The sequence below is a fragment of the Sparus aurata genome, chromosome 20 (assembly GCF_900880675.1).
Source record: "Sparus aurata chromosome 20, fSpaAur1.1, whole genome shotgun sequence".
Classification (NCBI taxonomy): domain Eukaryota; kingdom Metazoa; phylum Chordata; class Actinopteri; order Spariformes; family Sparidae; genus Sparus; species Sparus aurata.
In genome coordinates, this window is record NC_044206.1 from 9146511 (window position 1) to 9158302 (window position 11792).

At 45.3% G+C, this 11792-nt stretch overlaps 1 protein-coding gene across 14 annotated transcripts in view; it reads left to right on the forward strand.

Moving 5' to 3' along the window:
- The window catches only part of mrtfab (myocardin related transcription factor Ab), a 50396-nt gene extending 38884 nt beyond the window's left edge, over positions 1-11512 (forward strand). For 6 of the 14 annotated variants that reach the window (XM_030400042.1, XM_030400040.1, XM_030400041.1 and 3 more), the window contains 15 exons: positions 147-222; positions 798-968; positions 1975-2138; positions 2237-2383; positions 2604-2672; positions 3125-3309; positions 3842-4013; positions 5245-5643; positions 5728-6714; positions 6847-7053; positions 7136-7228; positions 7595-7732; positions 7953-8045; positions 9820-9883; positions 9976-11512. In XM_030400042.1, the coding sequence (XP_030255902.1) occupies positions 147-222; positions 798-968; positions 1975-2138; positions 2237-2383; positions 2604-2672; positions 3125-3309; positions 3842-4013; positions 5245-5643; positions 5728-6714; positions 6847-7053; positions 7136-7228; positions 7595-7732; positions 7953-8045; positions 9820-9883; positions 9976-10553 (3543 nt within the window). In that variant the 3' untranslated portion in view covers positions 10554-11512. The remainder of the gene's footprint in view (positions 1-146; positions 223-797; positions 969-1974; positions 2139-2236; positions 2384-2603; positions 2673-3124; positions 3310-3841; positions 4014-5244; positions 5644-5727; positions 6715-6846; positions 7054-7135; positions 7229-7594; positions 7733-7952; positions 8046-9819; positions 9884-9975) is intronic. The other 8 variants (XM_030400044.1, XM_030400052.1, XM_030400047.1 and 5 more) reach the window with 5 other exon arrangements.
- Positions 11513-11792: the final 280 nt, after the last annotated feature.

Sequence of the window (11792 nt, forward strand, 5' to 3'; positions counted from 1 at the left end):
TGCTGAAAAACTACAGCACCTTAGAAGATATGCAGTCTACAGGGGTAACAGGTGTCCATTAGGACTCTACGCTCTTTGTTTCTTGTTCTTTGGCTCATGATCCTCTTTTCTTACATCTCCTCCGCCCCCATTCTGTGTTTCCCCAGACCGAGGACTATCTGAAGAGGAAGATCCGGAGTCGTCCTGAACGCTCAGAGCTGGTCAGGATGCATATTCTGGAGGGTGAGTTTTTACCTAAAAGCGGAACTGCATTTTAAGACGCATGAGATCTTCCTTAGTGATATTAAAAGTTAACAATGAGCAGCTCAAGTTTCCTGAAATACGTGACACTTGATTAAAAAAGGAAGTATACCGTAAACAAAAGGAACCAGCTCCATGTGATAAGGTTACGGTCTAGTTCTGGTTCATATTTCTAAGTACTGAGTTCAACTAAATTCTTAGAATTTGACATAAATGACATTAAACACATTGACAGCCTCATGACATTGAAATGAGGCTCTTCCCATGCTCAGTCATGAAGTGGCACGTTGGTCTGTCAGTCTGTGTCAGCGTAACTTGATGCTGTCCCTTAATGCTAATGTTAAACCAGTAGCTGCTGTTGTGTTAGTTTGGAATTAAATTGAGCTTGGGCTCTAAAGGGCCCTAAAACTCTGTATCAGTGATCATCAGTAATTAAACTCCCTGTTTTCTCAGATCTTTTGCACACAGAGCATGTTCCTGGTGTTATCTTGTTTGAGCTGCAGATGAAACTGAATCACTCGATGAATAAATTTGCATGCATGCTATGTCGCCTGTTGTGTCCACGGCAGAAACGTCGGCAGAGCCGTCCCTGCAGGCCAAGCAGCTGCAGCTGAAGAGAGCGCGACTGGCCGATGACCTCAACGACAAGATCTCCCACAGACCGGGTCCCATCGAACTGGTTCACAAGAACATCCTGTCCGTCAACATCCCTGTGCACTCCCCATTGGGTAACTACACACACACACACACTTGTACAACATTCAAATACACACCTGCAGGATTTCATGGAAACTGTGTATAAAACCACTGGACTCTTGAAGGTGCTTTGGGAGTAAAGCTGCAAGATTATTTTGACAGAAAAATTATGATTACAATTGTTGAATTTTTGCATTCAAGTTTTCACTTTGAAAAAACTGTTACAATCATGATGTAACAAAATCCTCTGCATCCTCTGCAGCATTACAGTACTTTGTCATGAGGCTGTTTTGTCACACATTTTTACCGTGATGCATCATAGCTGCTTGTGATTTGGATATTGCACTTTAATTGCATCATATTGATGTCTGAATTGCATTTCGATGAATTAAACAGCCCCAGCTAGACCAAAACACATATCTTGAGTTCGCCCTAGGATGGATGCTTGCGGAATTTTTCTGGAGCCATTCAGCTCAGAGATAAGTGCAGGAGTCAAGTTAAAACATGTTCACCGCTATTATTGAGCTGCTCTTATACCTCTTCCTTTGTGTGCAGTTGCACCGCCTCTAAAATCTGACTTCCGTTCAGTCGGAACACACCTTTAGCTCTGTAATTACAACATCCAGGTATCTACACACTCTTGTAATACTGTCTATTCAGGGTTAGTGTGTGCGCACACACACACACACACACACACACACACGCACGCTAACTACAGGTTTCAACATCCTAGCGGATGTGATGTGGATGTGAAGAACTACACCACACAGCCTTTGACTAACAACTGTGCGACAGAAATGACACAACAGCTACATTTGGACATAGTCCTGTTTTGAAACATGGTACAGTGTTGTATAACTTCTCTAAAATTAGTCATCACTGTTAAGCAATCCATTAAACAGTCGTCATTGTGTTCGACTGCCTTGCACTCACAAATTTCCAAATTCAGGAGCCATGTTCACTGTTTTACTGGCCACAGATGTTCATTACAGGCCAGATTGTTTCTTTTAATCTTAAAATATCCGCTCTCTGTCACAGATTCTCCAAAGGGAGCCGGGGGAGAGAGCTCGTCTTTAGACGAAGACAGCAGTGATGCTCTGTCACCAGACCAGCCAACCAGTCACGACTCTCCTCTTAGCGCCGTCCCTCAGCTGTCCCCGTCTGACGTGCACAGCCAGAACGGAGACATGTCCCCCACACAGGTACTAACGCAGGATGTCATTTATGTCTAATCATCTAGAGTGGAGAGAAATTCAAATGAGACTTTATTGTGAAATTAACCAGATTGATATCTTCTCAGTTCATTACGCAGTCCCCTCCTCCTCCACCTCCACCACCACCTCCTCCTCCCCAAGTGAATGGGTCGGACTCTTCCCCTTTCCCAAAAATCACAAATGGGATGATGTTGACCTCAGTGAACTCCCGCCCTTCCACTGGACAGGTCAAGGTGAGGAAATATCGTTATGGTTATTTTCCTATCTTTTTACAAACACGAAACTGAAGTATTTCTCTGTTTCGAGATGAGCATCCTGCAGATTTGATGACTTGTGAATAAATCTGACCTTAATCTCTTTTTGTGGAGCAGCTATAACTGGCTAACCCTCTCTCTCTTCTTCATTTCCTTACTTCCTGCTCCCGACCCCATTTCTCACGCTTTCTGTCATCAGTCTCAGTCCAAGACGAGTTCAGACCGCCCTCCACAGAGACCTAAGAAACCAAAGGACAGCAAACCTAAGGTCAGCGCACTCTTTGTTTGATTTTTTTAAATTTTCAACAGTTCATGTTTTGTTTGTCAGAATCAACCAACAACCTGAAGTTTCTCTCCCTGTGGTTTTGGTGTCACTTCTCACAGGGCTTTTCTCAAGACTCAATGTTTCGTCATTTCATGAAAAGAAGGAGAAATCCATTGTAGAAATAGATGAGAGGCAATTTTCTCTAACCGCAATATCCTCAATACACCAGAATACATACTTTCTTTTTCAAAACTGGAAGTGTTATTGTTATTTGGCTGTAGTTATGTTATTACGGTTGATCCTTCTACCTAGATTCACTAAATGCATGTACAGTTTTTCAAATTGCCAGAGTGCTTTTTGAAAGTTTTAACTTTTGTAGGCCAAGACACAGCAAGATAAATGTCCTGCAAAAAAGACTGGAGTCCTGTCTTAACTTGTTGGTCTCTTGGGTGCAGGTGAAGAAGTTGAAGTACCACCAGTACATCCCTCCCGACCAGAAAGCAGACAAAGAGCGTCCTCCCCAGATGGACTCGTCCTACGCGAAGCTCCTCCAACAGCAGCAGCTCTTCCTGCAGCTGCAGATCCTCAACCAGCAACAGCAGCACTACAACTACCACACCATCCTGCCTGCCCCTCCCAAGTGAGTGTCAAGCATGACCGTGCGTGTGGCGTGGAAGTGAGGATGACTGGTTTTGTGAGAACTACATTGCCACCCTCTTTTTTTTCCCTCTTCATATAAGCCAGTAGTAATTTCCCATAGTTCATTTCTGCAGCACAGCCTGCAGGCGGTGTTCATAATGACTTCCTGTGTTCTCCCAACATTTTCTGCCACCACATTAGTGGTTTTTGGGTGAATCTATAGAGCCAGAAGCAGAAGTAATGTTTGAGACTGACAGTATATCCCAGTTTAGCTTCTGTGGTTAGACAATAAAAGTGTGTGACTTGCGGAATTTACTTGGTCTGCAAGAAAGATTGTTATGCAATGGAACTTCAAATCCCAATGAAGACCTTATGTTATTGTTTCTGCTTTTGGAGGACTAAAGAAAGTAAAGAAACATTAATATAATTGGCTAGTATAATATAATATTCTGTACAGCATATTTAATGTTTCCCTGCTATAACAAAGAAGTACAAGTAATATTCAAACTTTACTGTTTTCTGCCTCCCCTCAGGCCACCAAGTGAGCAGCCTCCCACTACCAACTCTGGCCCTTCCCCTTCCCGCAGCATTCCCATGACGACCACCCCGGCCCCCTCCAGTCAGAACGGGACTGCCCGTCAGAGCCAAACTGTAGTGGGTGGAGCCAAACCAAGCACTCTGCCAGCCAACCTGGACGAGTTCAAAGTAAGGCTACTTCTAAAACGAGTGTTCTACAATCGTGTCAGACAGGATCTCCGTCCATACTAACACGTCTGAAAACACACATCACATGAACATTCTCAGAGAAACAGGAAGCAGATTGACTACTCTGTTGGTTAGCTTCTTAGTTACAGAAAATACTGTGAATGAAGAAGAGCAATGTGGAAAAGTAAGAAGAGACAATGCAGAATGTACTGCAAGACAGGTGCCAGCATGGAAAACAAGGCCAGCACTGCTTGTAATTCATTATCTGTGTAAAATTCACCACTAGTAAGCAAGGCTTGTTTTCTTTCGTGAGAAGGGTCATATGATGGGGTCATAAGGCAAAGTCAGGGGAAGGACACATCGTGACTGATCAAACCCAATCAGGAAGCAAACATGGTTGTCTGTGTCATTGTGAAAGTGTCACTTTCTGCCCGTCCAGACTAATAACACAGTCTTGAGTTCTGGATCTATAACAATGTCAGCTGTGTTTCCAATAGTATCCATGGTTCTAAAATACTGGAGTAGTGTGGTTGCTTTATGTAAACGAAATGGTATGGATGTAGCCTAAGTTAAACCGACAGCTTTGCCCAGTGAAATGCTCCTGCCAAGAATATTTCTAAAATGTGTTTTATTGTAACTTTTATAGTACTTGGGTTAAGTGACATTAATTCCAGGAGATCAGGAAGTGCATGTTTAAACTATCTTGCTGACTAAAAATGCAATTAGCCAGTCTGTGCTTTGAATTAATAAACCAAGAGTTCTTTTAGGCATGAAGTCAAAGTTTGCTGTCCTGAATTGAATGCAGTATATCATATCAAAAATATGGCAATTGACTATTAATAAGTGTACGGTTATTTGCAAAAGAAATGATTACTAATAATGTCCTTGATGAACCGTCACACTCACATAACCTCCAGAAGTCAACTAAAGCAGTTTCTTAACCTTTAGCTTCGACTTGAGTGTGAGAAACGTAGGCCTACAAAGGTCATAGTGTCCAATATTTGAGAAGCGAAAAAAAAGGGGGAGAGAAATAGTCTTGATGTTATCTAATTTTCCTTCTTAAACCTCTTAACAATTTTGTGACCCACTCAAATTTATCTTGGGACTTTTAAGGGGATTCTGGGCCCAGAGCTTATTGTTTTTTGTCCCTCACATATCAGTTATTCTGTTTCTTTCACTCTGAGTCAGCTCCTGCTAAGTAAGAGTAATGGTCTGGTTTCTCATCCTCCAGGTCGCTGAGCTGAAACAGGAACTGAAATTGCGTGGTCTGACAGTCTCAGGCACTAAGAACGATCTCATCGAGAGGCTCCGCAACTACCAGGAGCAAAATGGCGCCACCACAACAGTTTTGAAAAATGGCATCTGTCAGCAGAGCCAGCAGGGCACGACCTCAGCTGGCAGCGCCATCACATCCTCTCCAACTACAACAAACACCACACCCGACCACCATTCAGGAGAGGGTGGGTTTAAGTTAAATTTGTCATCATTGGCTCAGATGGTTCCAGGGCGGGTCATGAGATTTGGCAGCACCAGCTCCAGCCCTCCGGTGTCACCTACTCCGTCTGAGAGGTCTCTGGCTGGGATGAGTCCAGACGAGACGAGCTGTAACGGAGACATGTTTGGAGAGATGGTGAGATATTTATGAGAAGCAAATATACTTAAATTATTCCCTCAAGCCTTTTCCTGACATTTTTCTTGCTTTGTCGTCCTTCAGGTGAGCTCCCCACTGACCCAACTCACCCTGCACCCCTCTCCTCAGCACCCATCAAACCTCTCCCCGCTCTCACAGGCTCTCTCCAAGGTCAAAGAGGAGATCCAGAGCTCATGCAGCCTCTCCAGGCTTTCCCCTGCCTCGTGTCAGCATCCAGAGTCCCTTTCAATGGACACCATGGACAAGGACCAGATGCTCCAGGAGAAGGACAAACAGATTGAGGAGCTGACCAGGATGCTGAGGCAGAAGCAGAGGCTGGTAGAGACCCTCAGGTCCCAGCTGGAGCAAGGCAAGATGGCAGGCGGAATAGTGTTGGAGAAGGAAGGAAGTGAAAAGAGCAAATCATCCCCAGAGGTTAAACTTCAAACTCTGATAAAAGCCTCCGCCATCCAGCCCCCCACTCTCCCCAATGGCATTGTGGTGACGGTGAAGAAGGAGGTGGAGCCTGAGGAGGGGATGGAGGGAGTAACAGAGGAGGCCCAGGTAAAGAAGGCCGCCCAGCCGATGCAGTGCTCACAGGAGACTCTGCTCAGGCTGCAGCAGATTCATCGGCTGCAGGTCCAACAAGCTGAACAGCAGAAACAAACTCTGATGCAGAGCCAGGTGCAACTGCAGAAGGTGGCGGAATTAAAGTCGAACCCGCAAAAACTACAACAGCAGAAGAAAGATGCCCAAATCCTGCTCCATCAGCAGCAGCAGCTGCAGCAGCTCATCATACAGCAAACCCAACAGAAACAGCTGCAGGCCCAGCAGAAGTTAGCACAGCAGAGACTTGCCCAGCAGAAACTCAGTCAGCAGAAGCTGGTGCAGCAGAACCAGCTGAAACAAACCCAAGGACCAGTTCAACAGAGCCAGCAAAAGAGCCAGGTCCAGCTGAAGCAGGTTCAGATCCAGAAACCTGCAGTGAGCCAAATCCAGCAGAGGAAGCACCTGAAGGCTCAGCAGAGGCAGCAGCATAGACAGCAGACAGCAGCTGTAACCACACAGCAGGTAACATCCCAGCAGCTACACATCACGCAGCAGACTGGGAATGTAATGACTGAACTGGCACTACATTCAATGACAACATCATAGCCCTTTTAAGTTGTCATTGTCTGATTTTATCAAATCTGTGGTTTCCAGGTGGCTCCAGTTTTCATCAACCAACAGAATGGCACTCAGATCCACACTCAGGCCATTTCATTAGACCTCCTCAAGGCTAACGGCGCTCCAACACTGGTCACCGACAGCAACGGCAACCACTACCTGATCGCTCTCACCAGTAACACCACGGACGGACAGAACGGAGTGTCCTCATTGGCAAAAACCAACGGACGCATCACGCTGCAGGTACAGTTACACTGACTTTCTTTGATGGCTTTATAATATGTGACGAAATATTTATCTCTGCTTGTTGTTCTATTTTATTTAGAGATTGCAGTCGACTCCGAGTAAACTCCCCAGCACTGACAGCCAATCGAGAGAGCAGCCAGAGGCCGAGCCTGTGAGCCAACCAATCAAAAAGGTACACCTGAGACACGCTTTTTAATAACTTTTTTTGTTTTATTTATTTTTTTAATGTTCAATTTATACGGAAAAGTATATAGCATGAACTAATGCCACATAGTTAAAGGATGATCAATGTAATGTAACATTTTGTAGTCTTGTCAGACTGGCTTCATCTTCCAAGCAGTGACATCTTCCCGCCACCAGGTGTCGCCACAAACACAGTTAAAAAAAATCCTCCAGATCACACAGACAGTAGGCTGAAATATGAAATAGCAGCCTGTTATTCAGAAAGACCTAACTAGCCAATAACAGATGATTTACGCAACATATTTATGCCTGCTGTTTTACAGTCTAAATGAGTCTTTTCCCTGTCTTCACACAGGGACAGAAGGCGGGACTACACCTAGACACCAATGGCGTGCCACAAACCAGCCTGTCAGTCACCGCTCCGCCCAATCTGCAGCCTTTCTTTGACGACATGTCAGACAGCGAATGCCAAAGCAACTTCTCTTCTCTAAAGGTAACACCCACACCTCCTCCTCCTCCTCCTCCTCCTCCTCCTCCTCCTCCTCCTCCTCCTCCTCCTCCTCCTCCTCCTCCTCCTCCTCCTCTTCCTTCCCTCCTCCGCTCTCGATCAGCTCCTCCATCATTTCATCTCTACTGCTTGGGTTTCTCCACATGGCATTAACTTTTTTTCTCTTTGTTTCTTCTCTTTTCATCCCATCACTCCACCCGGGCAGAGAGCGGCAGTGTGTCCGCCTTACGACCGGCACACACTGTTCACCCCTCCCTCTCCCAAACCCAACACCTCCCTTCCTCCTCAGTGCTCCAAAGTATGTCCTCTTTCTTTCCATCTCTCCTTCAGTGTGTTTCTGTTTCTGTCTGTTCCTCCATTTTCCTTCTTAGAGTCACACTGAGCTTTGGGCCCATTTTTCTGAACTCAGAAGGCAGCTGGAAAATGTTGGGCAGAGAGGTTGAAGTGATGTTGGGTTTACTGTTTGATAGTGTCTGACTTGTGTCTGATTTAAAGAAAATCCTTTAATGTTTAAAGCATTTTCGTACTTTATGTATTTTTGTTGGAGCCCACTCTCAATTTTGTCATGTGCTGACCATAAGCATCATGGGAAACGTGTCTATGTTCCCAAGAGCGGGGATTGTGAACTAGTGACATTTAGATGTGAGATATCTGCAGGTAAAAGAAAGTAACTGGAGGCCAGTCAAGTGTTTCCAGCTGAGAGAAAGTGAAAATCACAGACCACAGTTTATTGATATCATGTCTGACTCCCTAAAGCTGTAGGTTTAAGTGACTGATACCAAAACCTGTTTTAGTTTGATTTGCATTTAGGCGATAAACCAGACAGGGGAACTAAAACAGATGTTTCTTAGGTTTACTGATAAGTGGCTCCCGAAGTGTGGATTCATTCAACATTTTCACACAAGGCGACAATTACATTAACTGTATTTTATATTGTGTTTTTAAACATCCACACAAACACACCTCGATAGGCCAAAAAGTATGTTGAATACCTCAGGGTTCAATGGAACTTTACTAGTACTCCAAGGATAAATCTTTTCTTTTTCTTTCTTCACTCTACCAGCAACGTTATCTGCTGTCTCTGTCAGCCGTACGTTTTTTAGAATGTCCCCCTAAAAAACATATCTTGCGTTAAGGATTCCTTTGTCCTAGCAGCAGGTGAGCTGCATGTGGAGGCAACTTGATAAGTTAATGTTGTCTATCAAAAAGCAACTGCATAAGTAGGCCTACAATGATTGGGAGAGGTCACAGTCCATTTTACGGGAGGGAGGTTATACCAGAGAGCGTCTCTCTCTCTCTCTCTGCAGAGCATCTCTGATTGACTGGAGGGAAAGAGCGAGGGCCGATTGTCCACTGATTGAATGCGGATGATGTCGTTCTCTTGGTCAGATTACAAAAAAATGTGTATAAAATGGTTTGCCAAATAAACTTGGGTGGCTTTTGATATACCTGTACAGCCCACACTGCGACTAACTCATTGTCTTAACATAAAGTGTAGCTTTAGCAGCAAGTTAACAGAGCAGCAGCATCAGTGCTGCAATATATCACTTTAAAAACAACAATGTAATTTCTATAATTTCACTAACACAAAAGTAAAGCACTTTTATAGGACAATATAGTAACATTCACCAGTGTTGAGGTAGCAAATGTAGCAAGGTAGTATTCCTTAGCTCGTTAGCAGAGTTACCACTTGTTCAGGAATCTCTCAGTAATATAGTTGATATTAGACTTTCTCGCCCGTGCTCTGTCTACACAACATGTGTACAGGCACAGTATTGAGTGTGGGTCAACCGCAATCTGGCAGCACTCAGAGCCGAACACACAATCAGTGTAGTTAAGCTTCTAAAAGTGTGTAAAATACATTTAAAACATTTTTTTATGGTTTTGGTCTCTGTAAATTTAGCTGTAATATTATGTAATGCAGGTCTTGCTTGAAATCCAACAAGATAAGACAAATGCTAACGAAAGTAGGAAAGTCAGAATTTGTGTTTGTCTGTTGTGTATAAGTCAGTGGTGTTGTGTTTACGTGTGTGACTGGTGGCTGACTGATCACATCCTCCCTCCTCTGTCAGCAGGAGAATGGCGGCAACAGTCAGCAGATGGACGACCTGTTTGACATCCTGCTGAAAAGTGGAGGTAATGAACTGTTCCCAACATTAATGACACAAAGACATCATGACTCTGTCATCTGCTTTGTTCATTACATTTTTCTCTTTCTGTCCTTTCAGAAATCCCCGGCTTCAAGGCCAACCCGGACCCTTCCCTTGCCCCCCTCCACTCTGACCCGCCCTCCCCATCCTCTCCCCCGTCCCCTCTCCACCTCTCCCTTCCCACACCGAAGGACCCCCTCATTTCCCCTCAGCCTTCTATGGGAGAGCCCTGCACTGGCAGTGGACGCCTGGAGGACTTCCTGGAGAGCACCACAGGCGCCCCGCTGCTGGGTGTGGAGCCTGACGGCGGCCTTACGCTGATCGACGACCTTCACAGCCAAATGCTGAGCACGCCCAGCATCCTGGACCACCCTCCTACCCCCATGGACACGTCTGACCTGGGTTTCTCCCCGCACTCAACGGGGCTTGACTTTGGCGACCCCACCCTGGACAGCATGGACTGGCTGGACATCTCCATGGTGGGGAGCGCCAGCGGAGGGAGCGCAGGCAGCGGAGGGGGGAGAGGAGGCGGAGGGGGAGCTGGTGACGGGGGGACGAGCCTGGCCCCGCTGGCACCGCACACCCCGCAGAGCGTCTTCTCGACCGACTTTCTGGACAGCACGGACCTGCAGCTGCACTGGGAGTCGTGTCTGTAGCCCTGCGCACACACACACGGACACGCGCTGGCTCACACTGTGTACAGGCTCTGTCTTTATTTCATGCACATACAGAAACCTTCTCTATGCTGTCTGTACCACTGCTGGGGTCACTGGCACATGCAAACACACACATTTACAGTTTGCCCTGTCTTTCACTGGCTGTTACTGTATGCAGGATGAGGTGAAATAAGAGAGAAACATAGAAATGAAATTCATAGAGGAGACTTGAAGTTGGTGGAACTGAAGTGAACTTTTGAAATTTAATTCTATGAGGATCCAAACCGCAGATGATTCATTTCCTGTGTCCCGACCTGCATTATGACCAGGTTAGAGTGAACCAGCTGTAGGTCACTGTAATACATCATTTCAACCATTGGAAGCGGTTTGACAGATTAGAGCAGAGTAGGGGCCGTCAGTGGCGTTTACTCAGGCTCCTCGAGGATAGCAGAGTGTGTGTGTGTGTGTCAGTGCCTCCTAAACTTTGCACTTATGCTGAATCTGATTGGTTTAAAGGGGGGGAAGGGGCGTTCTGGTGAGGCCGAGCGGAAGCCATCACGTGTTATCTGCTGGGCCGCCGGTGGTGTGAAATGAAAAGGCAGCTGTTGGCGAGCTCATCGCCTCAACGCGGCAACCTGAGCCCCACCCGCACTAGTCAAAAAACACAACCGTCATTGGTTGGCAGTTGCTATTGGAATGAACCATATCAGTGGCAACAGTTTGAATTGAAGCCTCATTGGAGGTTGCGTATTATTGGTAACATTATGGTAGACCACTATGTATTGCTGTATATGGGGTGTATATTATCAATTGTCCATATGACTATTTTTCTTTGCTGGTTGCTTTAGAGTCGAGCTAGCCGGCTGGGGAACATAGGGCGAGGGCAGGGCCTCCAAAATACTTGGACCTTGTCATTTTTTAAAGAAAAAAAGTTAAAAAAATAAAAACATACTATAAAAACTCAAAGGATGCGTCTGTTTTTCTTTTACATCTTCACAACAGGTAAACACAGAATAAAAAAGTGTCCAAACAAAAAGACTATAACTTTCATAAAGAGAAACATCTGAGTTTTATCAGGCTAATTAATGACTTCATTACCTATTATTAAATCATTACTGAACATTGTGGTTTAATATCAGTGATTAAGACAGAGACCACAAGAGGGCACCATTGTAAAGAAATCAGCTGTCTGATCTATCCCTCAGAAGCCTGGAAACCAACAAGTGGAAGAGGGGTGAT